At 38.7% G+C, this 12,760-nt stretch overlaps 1 protein-coding gene across 4 annotated transcripts in view; it reads right to left on the reverse strand.

Moving 5' to 3' along the window:
• The window catches only part of TAFA2 (TAFA chemokine like family member 2), a 587,396-nt gene that overhangs the window by 46,782 nt on the left and 527,854 nt on the right, over positions 1-12,760 (reverse strand). For all 4 annotated transcript variants that reach the window (XM_082351310.1, XM_082351307.1, XM_082351309.1 and 1 more), the window contains one exon: positions 41-193. In XM_082351310.1, the coding sequence (XP_082207436.1) occupies positions 41-193 (153 nt within the window). The remainder of the gene's footprint in view (positions 1-40; positions 194-12,760) is intronic.

Raw genomic sequence — 12,760 nt, forward strand, 5'->3', positions numbered from 1 at the left:
TCGTCTACCCTACCACAAAGAGCAATGGAAGAAGCCTCACCGTCCACACAAGATGGAGCAGCTCGTGTGGTACCTGCCACCTGCCCAGGGAAGCAGGAGCACTTGACCGTTTGTGACCGTTCTTCTATCTTGTTCTTATTACAGCATCTGTGGAGTGCCACCACCTCGCAAGTGCCCGTTTTAACATGGTGAGCTGCACAAACAAAAACAAAAGTTGAGATAACATTGAGAAAGCTTTGGATACTCCCCCCCCTTCTTTTTAATTAGAAGCACATTAAATATAGCTGTATAAAGGATCCACCATGCATGAAACTAGAAATACAATGATGCTGACTCCATAATGCAGATTTGATCTCTTTGCTAAATGTGGTAGGACCATTTCTGTCAGTAAATGCCTGGTGAAGCAGGAACAATTAGTGACTAGATTAGAATGAGCTGTTAGAGCAGTCTGAAATATAGAAGCAATGTGTGGTATCATCAAAAACATATTTATTTGCATATGACTTTTTTTTACACCTTTTTGTTCAACATGTTGATCAAAGTAAGGGAACCCCCTGGACAAGGTGCCCTGTACTAGGGCTGAGACAAACCTTATTCTCAAAGTAGGTGGGTTGATAAAGGTTATATTCTTCATCTAGGGGTGAGTGTAAGGGCCAAGAAGGGAAATTCTTTTCAGAAATCAGGGAGGCAGAGGGTGGGAACCCACTTCCTCAGGATTCTTCTGCTCAATTTCCCTGGAAATGAACTAACTGGGTGATTTTTGAAATTGCTGCCATTTTCCTGAACGTTCCATCCAGTCTCAGGGATGGCTGCGGCACGAAGCCAGCAGTATTTCCCGCACCTCCTGGGGGGGCTGGCCCCACCCCTTGGCCAAGGCAAGGGCTCCAGGAGCTCCCTTGTCCCCCACCTTGCACCCTGGTTCTAAGTTTACAAAGTGTTTCCCTCGTTCCTTTAAGTCCTCTTCCCTGCCTCTGACATTCCCTCCCTCCCTCCCACCCGCAGGGCTGAGATCAGAGGGTGGTGATGGTAAAGGGACCCGACAATGACGTGACCCTCCTGTCTCAGGTCAGGGGAGAGAGCTCGGTGGCCTCCCCTCGCCCTCATGTTTACATTTGCAATCTGAAGCACTTTAAGTTACGTGGGGTTTTTTGGTTTTTGGGGTTTTTTTTTTTTTTGGTTTGTCTGTTCCTGTAACTTATTCTCCAACTACTGCTTCCAACTGAAATAAGACTATTAAATGCTTGTTCAGGAGGGAAAAAAAAAAAAAAATCATTCCTTTCAATTTTGCCTGAGGGAACAACTGCCACCAAATGACAATCACCACAACCAGAACCTGGATGGATTTATACCTAGCGTGGAAAAACCCAGTCCACGAAGCTCTGAGGCTCCATTACCCATTTTCTTAACCTCACAGTAAGGCTACTGAACTGTTTGGGTGATTGAAAGTTTTGGACCTCACTTATCACATTAGGATAGGGTTCGAGTTTGCCTTCATTGTTTTTTTTACCCAGCATTTCTTCTTCAAAGAATTAACCCTACTGTGAAATGATAAAGCAAAATTTCCATCTGCTAAAAATAAAACCAGCTTAAAATCAAACATTTGTTGAAATGTTATGCTTTCAGAAATTTAAGAACATGTGATTGATATAAAAACAATTTAAATAGAAAAGTAGGACATATGAAGTTGTTTAATGTTATAAACATACTGAGGTAATTTTGTAAATGAGAGGAGTACATCATGCATTCATATCAATCTTCCCCTCAGAGATGAGGAACCACTAGGCAGTAACTCAGGTTAGATTGCTTGGATTTTTCTTCTAAGAGAGACCAAATCGCATGGATTGTCCACCTCATCCCCCATGTGAAACCAAGAAACTCAGGTGTAACATACAGCTTTGACACATAATCCTCAAAAGAATGTTAAGAAGCAGATACCATTTCCAATATCACAAAGACTTTTCTGTCATGGTAGATACAAATGGGGATTTCTCCATGTGTGATTCAAACACAAGGCTATCAAACAAAAGCTAAAAACTTGAAAGCCGGATTTCTGTTCCTTGTGCTCTAGAAAATATTTTCTTAGCTAAGGATGATTCAGTTTGTTTTAATTTATTGAATGCTTTATGTAATATTATACGAGTCAAAACACTGCTTTCTACACTGAACCTCACCTAGCACATTTTAATTGAGTCGATACCACATATCAGGCATGGTTCTGAGTAATGGGGATGCAACAATGTATAAGATGGACATAGACCTGCCCTCAAAGAGCTCATATTCCTGTGGAGAAAACAAATAATAATTAGGTACTAATGGTTAAGTAAGACAATATTAGATTTTCTAGCTCCTTGAAAGAAATGCAGTAGGGTAATGTGATTGAGAGTAATCAAGCAGGGAGGGAAGGCAGATTCCCGTGAGTCTCAGGGAGAACCTCCCTGAGGAGGTAACCTGAATAATGGCCTGAATGATGAGAAGGAAGCCTCCATGTTGAAGAGCTAAGAAAGGAGGAACTTTCCAAAGAGAAGGAGCAGCAAATGACAAGGTTCTGAAATGGGGAAATGTGTGGTGTGTTCCCAGGACAGCAAGATGGCCAGTGTAGCTGTACTGTGGCTGAACGACTGAGAGGCTGAGGACAATGTGTCAGAGACGTAGGAAGATGGTGTAGGGGCGGGGGTGCCGTGGTAAAGAGCTTGGATTTTATTCTCGTTGCAAGGGAAAGCCTTTGGGTGGAAATGCTGTCATCTCATTAATGCTTTAGAAGTCTGCTCAAGCTGCTCTTTAGAGAATGGGCTGAAGAAAGCAAGAGTGAAAGCAGGGAGACCAGTCATGAAGGGGTTGCAGGAGTTCAGGAGGTGAAGGATGGGACACAGACTAGACTAAGGGTTGGGAAGAAGAACCAGATGAGGGATATTTCAGAGTAGAGTTGGTTTGACTTGCTAATGGATTGAGTATGAGCTGTGAGGGGAAGAGGAATTAAGGATTACTCCTAAGCTTGTCCTGAGGAATTAGAATTTGGTGGTTCTGGAAGATGGAGGAGGCCTGGGAAAGGGGAGTTTGGCAAAAGTTGGGTTGGGTCGGAATAACTGTAGTTCTGTTTTGTCTGTGTTAAGCCTGAGATTCGTATAATACACAGGAGTAGAGATGTAAATCAGGCAGCAACATTTATGAAATGGAGCTTAGGGAAGAGATCTAGACTGCAGATACACACTTAAGAGATCTAGGTTGATAGGTGATATTTAAAGCCATAGACTGGACTAAATTACCATGGAAAGGCTACTGCTACCGATAGAGGAGTAGGGAAAGAATAGTCCAGAACCTAAATCTGGAAGAGGGGAGACAGTAGAAAAAACTGATAAGGAGCAGAACATGAGGTAAGAGAAAAAGAACATGAGATAAAGGCATGGAAAACCAAAGAATAAAATATTTCAGGAAAGAGGGATTGGTCAGTTATGTCAAATGTTGCTGAAAGGTTTAATAAATGAAGCGAAATAATTGTCTACTAAAAAAATAATATGATGTAGCAGTTAAAACAGAGCCTCCAAAACCAGAGTAGCTAGGTTCAAATCTAAGCTTCTTCAAACAGCACTGTAACCTTGGGCACATCATCAAATATCTCTGATAAGTATTTTTTCATATCTAAAAGAGGGATATTAATAGCACCATCTTCATATGGTTGATTTGGGGATTAAATGAGTTAATATGTATAAAGTATTTAGAACACTCCCTGCCTCATAGCAGGTACTCTGTGTTAGCCATTATTAGCACTTGATCTAGATAAAAATCATTTTAATGGCATGATGAAGATAAAAGCATGATTATAGTAAGTTTATTAGAGAATGAGATGCAAAACTGCAGATAATTACAAAAATTTCTTTCAAGGATTTTTTCTGTGAAGGGAAGAAGGAGATGAAATAATAGTTGGAATGAAGCAAAGGGTCAAGGAAATTTTTTTAATGGATGCCATAAAAGCACGCTTGCTTGCTGGAAAAATCTGAGAAAAAGAAAATGACAATATAGGAGAGAAAATGGATAATTAAAAAAAGAATGTTCTTGAAGGGAAATAAGGAATTGAGACTGAGGGCACCTGGGGGGTTGGCATTAGATTCATGTGGGGACATTTAATCCTAAGAGTGAAGGTGAGATACGTGAATACAGAGTCAGGTGGGTGTGAGCGGATTAGGTGGTGAGAAGATGAAGTCTCATATCTGATTTCATCTCATTTTGCTACGAACTATGAGAGATGTTTGAGAAGAAAAAATGAATATGAAATATATATTTCAAAGAGGAAAAAGAAATTTACTGGGAAAGAGTAGTAGGACTGCCCGGCAGGGAGTTGGCTGATGCACCCAGTAAACTGTAGAGGACACAGTGGAATGAATGAAGGGGTGGGATTACACAACAAAATGGAAATAAACGTCTGTGTGATGACAGATAATTTGGGATGCTTGGAGCTCTGATAGCAATTTAGGGAAACAGAGATGTAAGTCATGATGAGATGTGTGCTGCAGGTCTTTGAATGGAAGCCAGTTTAGAGACAAGAGATTATTAGGGTTTCTTCAGAGAGTGGTGCTAGTAGGCAGAGGACCGAGCTGAGAGCTTCAGGAAGAGCTGGATGGTGGCTGGGCTCTCTTTTCCACAGAACCGCAGAGGCCAGGAGCACACAGCGAGGTTCCACTAGTCTCTATCCTGAGAAAAGAGGCAGGCACCATTTCAGCACCATCCACCAGGGCCCTTTTATCATCTTTGTTACAAGGAAATTTTTATCATATGTTGGAAAGGAATTGACAGGTGAAAAATTTGCACCTGGTTTTCCCTTCCCAATGCTAATGTCAAAATTCATTTCTACTTTTCCTGACAAGAAAAACTGTCCTTCTCCACCCCATTAATTAAATCTAGATGCGGTGATGTGACTTGCTTTGGCCAATGAAATGAAAGCTAAACTTAGGAGCAAAAGCAAAGGATATCAGTCTGTGTGGACATTTTAATAGCTAGTGTCATTCACCAGATTTCTCCCACCAGCAAGAGCAACCAATTACATTCTTGATAGTGGAGACTATATCAGCCTGAGTCCCCAAGTAAAGAGACATGAAACAGAGTCCCTGCCAACCATATGGACATATGAGTGAGAAATAAACCTTAAAGTGTTATAAGCCTCTAAAATTTGGTGGTTGTTTGTTACTGTCACAAAACTTAGCCTACCCTGACTACACAGTAGTACTTTCCATTGCTTCCTAGGTTGTGCAGTAGGATATATACTGTCAAATGTGTTAGTTGAAGGATAAGTCAGTGAAACATGATATCTCAAAACCTGGATCATTCTAGCTTATTGAGTCAATGCAGAACGAACAGAAACAAGAAAATGTTGTTCAGATATTTATATAATTCAAAGGGCTGTAAAGAGTCATTTTACAATTGGATAATTATGTTGGCTAAGTTCAGTATGTCAGAGCTCTGGTGAAGAAAGTGTGCTTATTTCTTCTTTGAGAAGGAAGGAGGTAAAATGATGCCCATATGGTATAATGAAGAGAAGGATAAGGTAGGAGCTGCACTGGGAAGAAGAGAGGCATGTCCTCCCCCTTCAGAGAATATGGGACTAAATGTTAAGGAATTAATAATAAAGGTGATGCAGAAGAGCAAGCCTCACAGACCCAAGGCCTTTCTGCCCTGACCTTTCTCTTCATTGCCTGTGAATAAAATGCACAGACACACAGGTTGAGTTTCCTTGTGAGAAATAGGATTTTGTGAAAAATCTCTATCAGACTTTGTCCTTCTTATTAAAATTGAAGTTGTAAAGCTTTCTGGGGGGGGAATGAGAAGGGGATGATTAACCTTTTTAAAATAGAATAGATGATAGGTAGGTAGGTAGGTGGATATGGGTGGATGGAAGGATGGATAATCTTTCACTCAAAGAGTTTTAAGGCATGGGTAGGGAGAATATTGACTGTTCAATATTTTTATATATGCCAGTATATATGGTAAGTAAAATGAGCTATCTCAAAATAGGGATGTGAATCTTCTAGCAAAATTTAGTTCACCTAAGCATGGCATACATATACACACACATAGTTTTCTTATTTATCTGCTATATGTCTTAACTTCTCATGTCAAATTCTTGTAGACAAAGGCTAATTTTTCATGTAAACTGCTAGTAAGTGGCATGTGTTTAATAAATGGTAAACAAGCAATTTAAGAAGGTAAAACTAATTCCTGTGGTTTTCCTTTAAAAGGTTAATGAGACTAAAAAATTCAAGCAGTTACTAGAATTCTCTACACGGAGTCAGACAGAGCTCATGATAAACTAATCTAATTAAATATTAGGGCTTTCCAAATTAACAAAATAGACTTCACAGACAATCATCGTCATACTAAAATGATGTAAGACCCCCTGGAGAAGATTTAAATGAAAAAAGAACAAACAATTTTCTTCATGTCACAATCCCCAAGTCACAAAAGACAAAACAAAACAACAAAAAGCCCCACACCTTTCTGCTATTTTCTCCTCCCTGAATGTGATGCATTAATACAAAATGTTGCCTCCTACATTTTTGTGAAATGACACTAGAGGCACATAGGTTTAATTCTTTTGAAAACAGGATTACCAAGTCTTGCCCAGCTCTAATTGTTGCCTTCCAAGGTTATTACCTTCATATATCATTTCAACAATAGGATACGGCCCTACTGGTTCCCCAGAAACATGGCCTTAAGAGACTGCCTCTTAAATCATATCTTAAGATTCCTAAATGTTTTTGCAAAGCTATTATGACTGGAATACTCTGGAATGAAGTCTTATAAGGCATTTTAGTAAAATCTTTGTTTCTATTTTTTACCTTCTCTATAGGAAAAAAAAATCTGAATAGCATTTGGTTTATATGTGTGTATAAATTTTTAAAAATTATATATATATATATACACATACCTATATAGACACATTTAATTATATATAATTAATATACACATATATGTTTATATATATGTTAATATGGTCACATTTTAGCCATTACCTGTGAACCAACTATATACATAAATATGAAAAATGGGTTCACAGAATAGTATTTAGGCAAATCATTTACCTTGAGTAGTGGTTGCTGGCCTTTAGTCAATAAGAGCACAAAGCTATGCATATCACATTCTAAATGTAAGAATAATCCATTCACTCTGGAAACAATTTAAGGAATAGTGGTATTTGCTAAGTAACATCCATAGAATATTCACTGTATGCTATGCACTATTCCATTTTATCATCACAACAACCATTAAAGAGGAAACTATAATTACCCCCAATTTACAGATGAAGAAACTGAGCCAGAGAAATGGTAAGTAACTTGCCCAAAGTAAAATAGTAATAGACAAAACCAGAGGTGAGAATTCGGCAGTTTGCTTTCAGAAACCATGATCTTCAACACTATCATATAACACCTTTTCTACAAAGCTCCGCGCACATGCAGTAGACTATAGTTCCAGATGATGTGAAGGAAAGCAAGAAGTGTATCACTGTTCCTACATGTGACGCTTGGTAGCCTAGAAAGGACATAGGCTCTGGAACTGAAATGTCTCAGTGCAAGTCTACCCTAACCTATACTATACTTGAGTAAATGCTTAAGCCCATTCACCTTTCAAAGAACTGGTTTGTTCATCTCTAAGATAGCTCCATAAAGTCCTTATAAAGACCAAATGAGATAATGTATGTGAAACTGCTTTCAAATTGTATAGCATTACTTAAATGTTATTTTAATTTTAACTATTAATGTAATTAATGAATACCAAAATGATACAACATATAAATTTAAAAGATATAGCTGTTAGAGAAAGATCTATATTCTATAAAAGTTCTAATTTAATATTTTTAAAAATCTATGTGTATATATATATGTATATATATGTATACACACATAATTGTGTTGACATGAGATGCATGTAAAAAAAATTAATCTGACACAAGCTACAGAAGAGAGTAAATTTAGCGTCAAGTTGTGAATTTGTTCCTACTTGATTTCCTCTCCATTAGATTTCAGTTCTTATTTGTATTCCGATTTGTCTCATTGACTCTGAAATTTTGTTTGTCTCCATACACTCCTATTTAATAGTTTTACCCAGCTTGACTAGCTCCCCAGAGAGTCTGCATTACACCTTCTAAGCAGAAATAAAGCATCACCTACATGCACCAATAGGCATCTGAATTGCAAGCTAGTTAGTGGATTTAGGTTGCTGTAAATCACTTTGAATGGAAAAAATGTGCTGAAACAAAAACTTTCTGAGACAGCTAATTTCTCACTTTAATTCATTAGACTGAAAAAATAGGGCACATTTTTAGACTTTCATGCTGAAGCAATCTAATTAAAAGAAATGGTCATTTAAAAAGTTCAATGAAATTTCAAAAGTTCACATAATTTATGAAGTCGGGATGATTGGGGAGGAAATAAGCAAATGTCAATGACATTTTTACAGAGCTTGTTTTCTAAAACTGCTCTAGTTTCATATGGAAAAAATAAAATTATTGGGGAAAAACAGATTGCCACAAACGATAATAATCCTAATAACAGTACTCCGTTAACAAAAGCAAACTCTCAACCAGAGGATGTCCCACAGTCTATTTTAAGAGAAAAAGGCAGAACAGAAGAAGATTCATTCTTGGGGGAATTTTAGATTCACTGCCCCTCAGCTCAATCATGAACAACTTCTATATCCACGTTTTAAATGAGAAGTGATGTTGAGGAAGGCAAACCTCAAAGAATATTGGTCTCTTTATAAACTGTCCAACAACTTCTGCTGGTAAGGTCTGCTCTGAAAAAGAGGAACTGGACCAATGAAATCCATTTCTCTAGAAATTTGAACTAAAAGTCACAGAATTGCCCCATGGAAACGGGCACTTGAGTCCAAAGGTCATTTGGCATCAGGAGTCAGGTCACCTGTGGAGCGCTTTGTGCGAGCCTCATGGTGCTGAGAGATGGGGACACACAGGAGTGGGAAACAAGCACAGGTGCAAAGGTAAGAGATAAAGAAGTAGGTAGTTCCACCACCTGCCTTGGTGTCTGCCTTTCCTGAGGTCTTCCTGAACTTTTTCCTCAATTCCTGAAATATTTTATAGAATAGGTTTCAGTGAGCCCCTTTTTTTCCTGACGTAATTTGATGATATCTCTGTTCTTTGAACCAAAAATAATATACTGACTAGGATATTTCCTTTTTTTAGATAAAGTTAAAATTAACAAAAGCTAATTATCAATCAGAAATATTGTACAGCACAGGGAACTATATTCAATATCCTGGAATAAACCATAATGGAAAAGAATATGAAAAAGAACATATATATATATGTGTATGTATATATATGTGTATATATATATATATATAAGTGTGTATTAATATATATATACACATCTGAGTCACTTTGCTGTATGCCAGAAACTCACACAACACTATAAATCAACTAGACTTCAATTTTCAAAAAAAGAATTATTTTCGGGCTTCCCTGGTGGTGCAGTGGTTGAGAATCCGCCTGCCAATGCAGGGGACACGGGTTTGAGCTCTGGTCTGGGAGGATCCCACATGCCGCAGAGCAACTGGGCCCGTGAGCCACAACTACTGAGCGTGCGCGTCTGGAGCCTGTGCTCCGCAACAAGAGAGGCTGCGATAGTGAGAGGCCCGCGCACCGCGATGAAGAGGGGCCCCCACTTGCCACAACTAGAGAAAGCCCTCGCACAGAAACGAAGACCCAACACAGCCAAAAATAAATAAATAAATAAATAAATTTATTAAAAAAAAAAAAGAAGAAGTATTTTCTACCCCCACTTTTAAGAGCAAAACACAAGTTTCCACCTTCAAAGTAGGATCCAGGAAATTCACCATTCAACAGTCTCCCTTCGTATATTTACCTCATAGTGAAAATTGACATTTCAAAAGATAACCAACTCCAATTACTACGAGGAGAAAATGATCCATAATATTCTTTTAAATGTTTCTAAAGGCAAACGTTTAAAAGTAGATTTCCTGCTTAATCCCAAATTATACCCCCAAAATGTGAAGAATCAGAACATCCCCAATTCCTAAACACTGTGAGAGTCACACTGTTCTTTTATGACTAATAATATTCCTGTAAGTGCTGCTAGGAAGGAGGGCAGGCAGCCCAAGCGCTTCTTCAGGAAAATGACAGAGTGAGTAGCAAGCGCAGTGAAAAGAAAGATGGGATTTTGCCCCTGAAGAGTGAAACGTTGAGTAAGTCCCCGAGTCTCTATCCTTATCTGCAAAATGAGGAAATCAGACTAGTTTTAGAGAGAATTTAAAGGTTCCTTCCATTTCTAAAGTGTTATGAGTTTATGAAATGATTAAGTTTCATTACAATGGGTACAATATACGAGACCTATCAGAAAATGAAAGTCGAAGTAAAATGTATTTTTTTAATTGCTTCAAACTGACAAATTAACCTCACTAAGTCACTGAACTTAATGAGAAACTGAGAAGAGAGTTTATGAAATTTATATTTTGGATTTATTTCTTACCTGTATGAAGCCACAAATCTTAACTACACAGTGTAATATTCACTATAAAGTCACCCTGTATCCTCACGTTGCTTTATGTACAAAATAGTTTGATTACTGTTGATTCCATGAGAGCAATCAAGTCCAAAAGGTAATATGTAACACGGTGGTTTGGGTGAGGAGTCTGAAGTCAGATGGTCCAGGTTCAAGTCCCACCTTTAAAAGAGAGTATCTACCTATTCACCAAGCCTCCTTTTTCTTTCCACCTGGGCACACAACTAGACTACATTTTCCGGTCTCCCTTGCATGTAACACATGGGAGAGGGGCAGAAATGAGTTATACTTCTTCAAGACCAGGCCTACAAAAAACCTCCCACTCTATCAGCCACTCTCTCTCTTCCCCTTTCAGATAGATGTCAGTGCCAAAGGTGATCCTGAAGAGTCACCATCAGCCTGGGCCCCTGAATGACTGTGTAGAGGAGAGATCTACCTCCTGATACTAACTGGATTCACATGCACGAAGAATAAACTTAGGTTATGTTAAACCAATAAGATTGAGTGTTATACCTGTTACAATAGCCAGTATTAATTAATATGCAATAATATTCCTAGTAATGGACCTAGGAGGGAGTTGGGTACAATCCAAGTGCTTCATGAGAAAACCTACACAGAGAATAAAAAGAGCAGTACTATAGTCTGAACGTTTGTGTCCTCCCAAAATTCATATGTTGAAAACCTAATACCCAAGGTGATAGTATTAAGAGGTAGGAACTTTGGGACCTTTGGAAGGTGATTAGATTTGGTGCTCTTATAAAAGAGAGCCCTGAGAGCTAATTTACCCTTTCTGCAATGTGAGGATGCAACATGAAGTCTGAAACCCGGAAGGGGGCCCTCACTCTACCGCGCTGGCAACCTGATCTCAGACTTCCACCCTCCAGGACTGTGAGAAATAAATTTCTGTTGTTTATAGGCCACCCACTCTTTGGTATTTTGTTATAGCAGCCCACGTGGCCTAAGACACGCAGAAGATAAAAGATGTGATTTGAAAAAATTAAGCCTCAGCTCCTCATCTGTAAAATGGGAATTACATTATCATCTACCATAAAGGGTTATAATGAGGATCAACTGAGTCAACATTCATGACGATATATGATAAAGGGTAAATGTTAGCTATAATTATTATGGAGGCCTTAAATCCTTGAATCTATTTATATACAATGTGAATATCTAAAAGAGAATCAACTGATTTTTAGAGACTTCAAGTCTAATAAAGTCCTACTTTGCCATTTTACAAAAAAGAAATTGATGGTTAGAAAACATAATCCTAATTCAAGATCATAGATTAGTACTGAGCTCTCTTAATTTTAGTTCAATGTCACTTCCATTACCAACTCCCCACATCTCTTTGCTCACCAAATTCCTCTCATTTTGCCTCTTTTACACCTTAATTTCTCTCCCTCCTCTACGACCTCACGTCTACTGTCCTAGCCTAGGCATCCTTAGCATCTTTTCCTTGAATAATCATGAGGGTCCCTATTTGCTAGATCGTTCCCTTACACACATAAACACACACATTCTACCATAGTAGGTCTTTCTTTCTTTTTTTTTTTTTTTTAAAGCATCCATTTCTTTACCACTACATATGATGATAGCTGTGGGCTTGTTTTTTTTTTTTTTTTATTTTTTTTTTATTTTTTTTTTGGCTGTGTTGGGTCTTCGTTTCTGTGCAAGGGCTTTCTCTAGTTGTGGCAACCGGGGGTCACTCTTCATCGCGGTGCGCGGGCCTCTCACTATCGTGGCCTCTCTTGTTGCAGAGCATAGGCTCCAGACGCGCAGGCTCAGCAGTTGTGGCTCACGGGCCTAGCTGCTCCGTGGCATGTGGGATCTTCCCAGACCAGGGCCCGAACCTGTGTCCCCTGCATTAGCAGGCAGATTCTCAACCACTGCGCCACCAGGGAAGCCCCATAGTAGGTCTTTCTAAAATAAAGCCTAGGGTATAAAAGTATCCTTGGCTCACTGTTTTTCATAGGATAAATTCAAAACTCTTGGGCATAGCACACGTATCCTTACATCAGGCCAACTCTGATTTCTCCAGCCTCACTTTCCTGGGCACTCCTGCTGCAACCTATGCGGAAGTTATATAAACTATTTTTATAATTTTATTATATCATTGCTCAGCACCTTCCACTCTTTCTTGAGTGCTGGTCCCACTTTTTACTCCACGGGAACACCTACCCCATCTTTAAAGTTCAGAACACTGTAACACCTACTCAATGAAGATTTAATCA

Source organism: Balaenoptera borealis (genome assembly GCF_965194805.1).
Source record: "Balaenoptera borealis genome assembly, chromosome: 13".
In the NCBI taxonomy this organism is placed as follows: domain Eukaryota; kingdom Metazoa; phylum Chordata; class Mammalia; order Artiodactyla; family Balaenopteridae; genus Balaenoptera; species Balaenoptera borealis.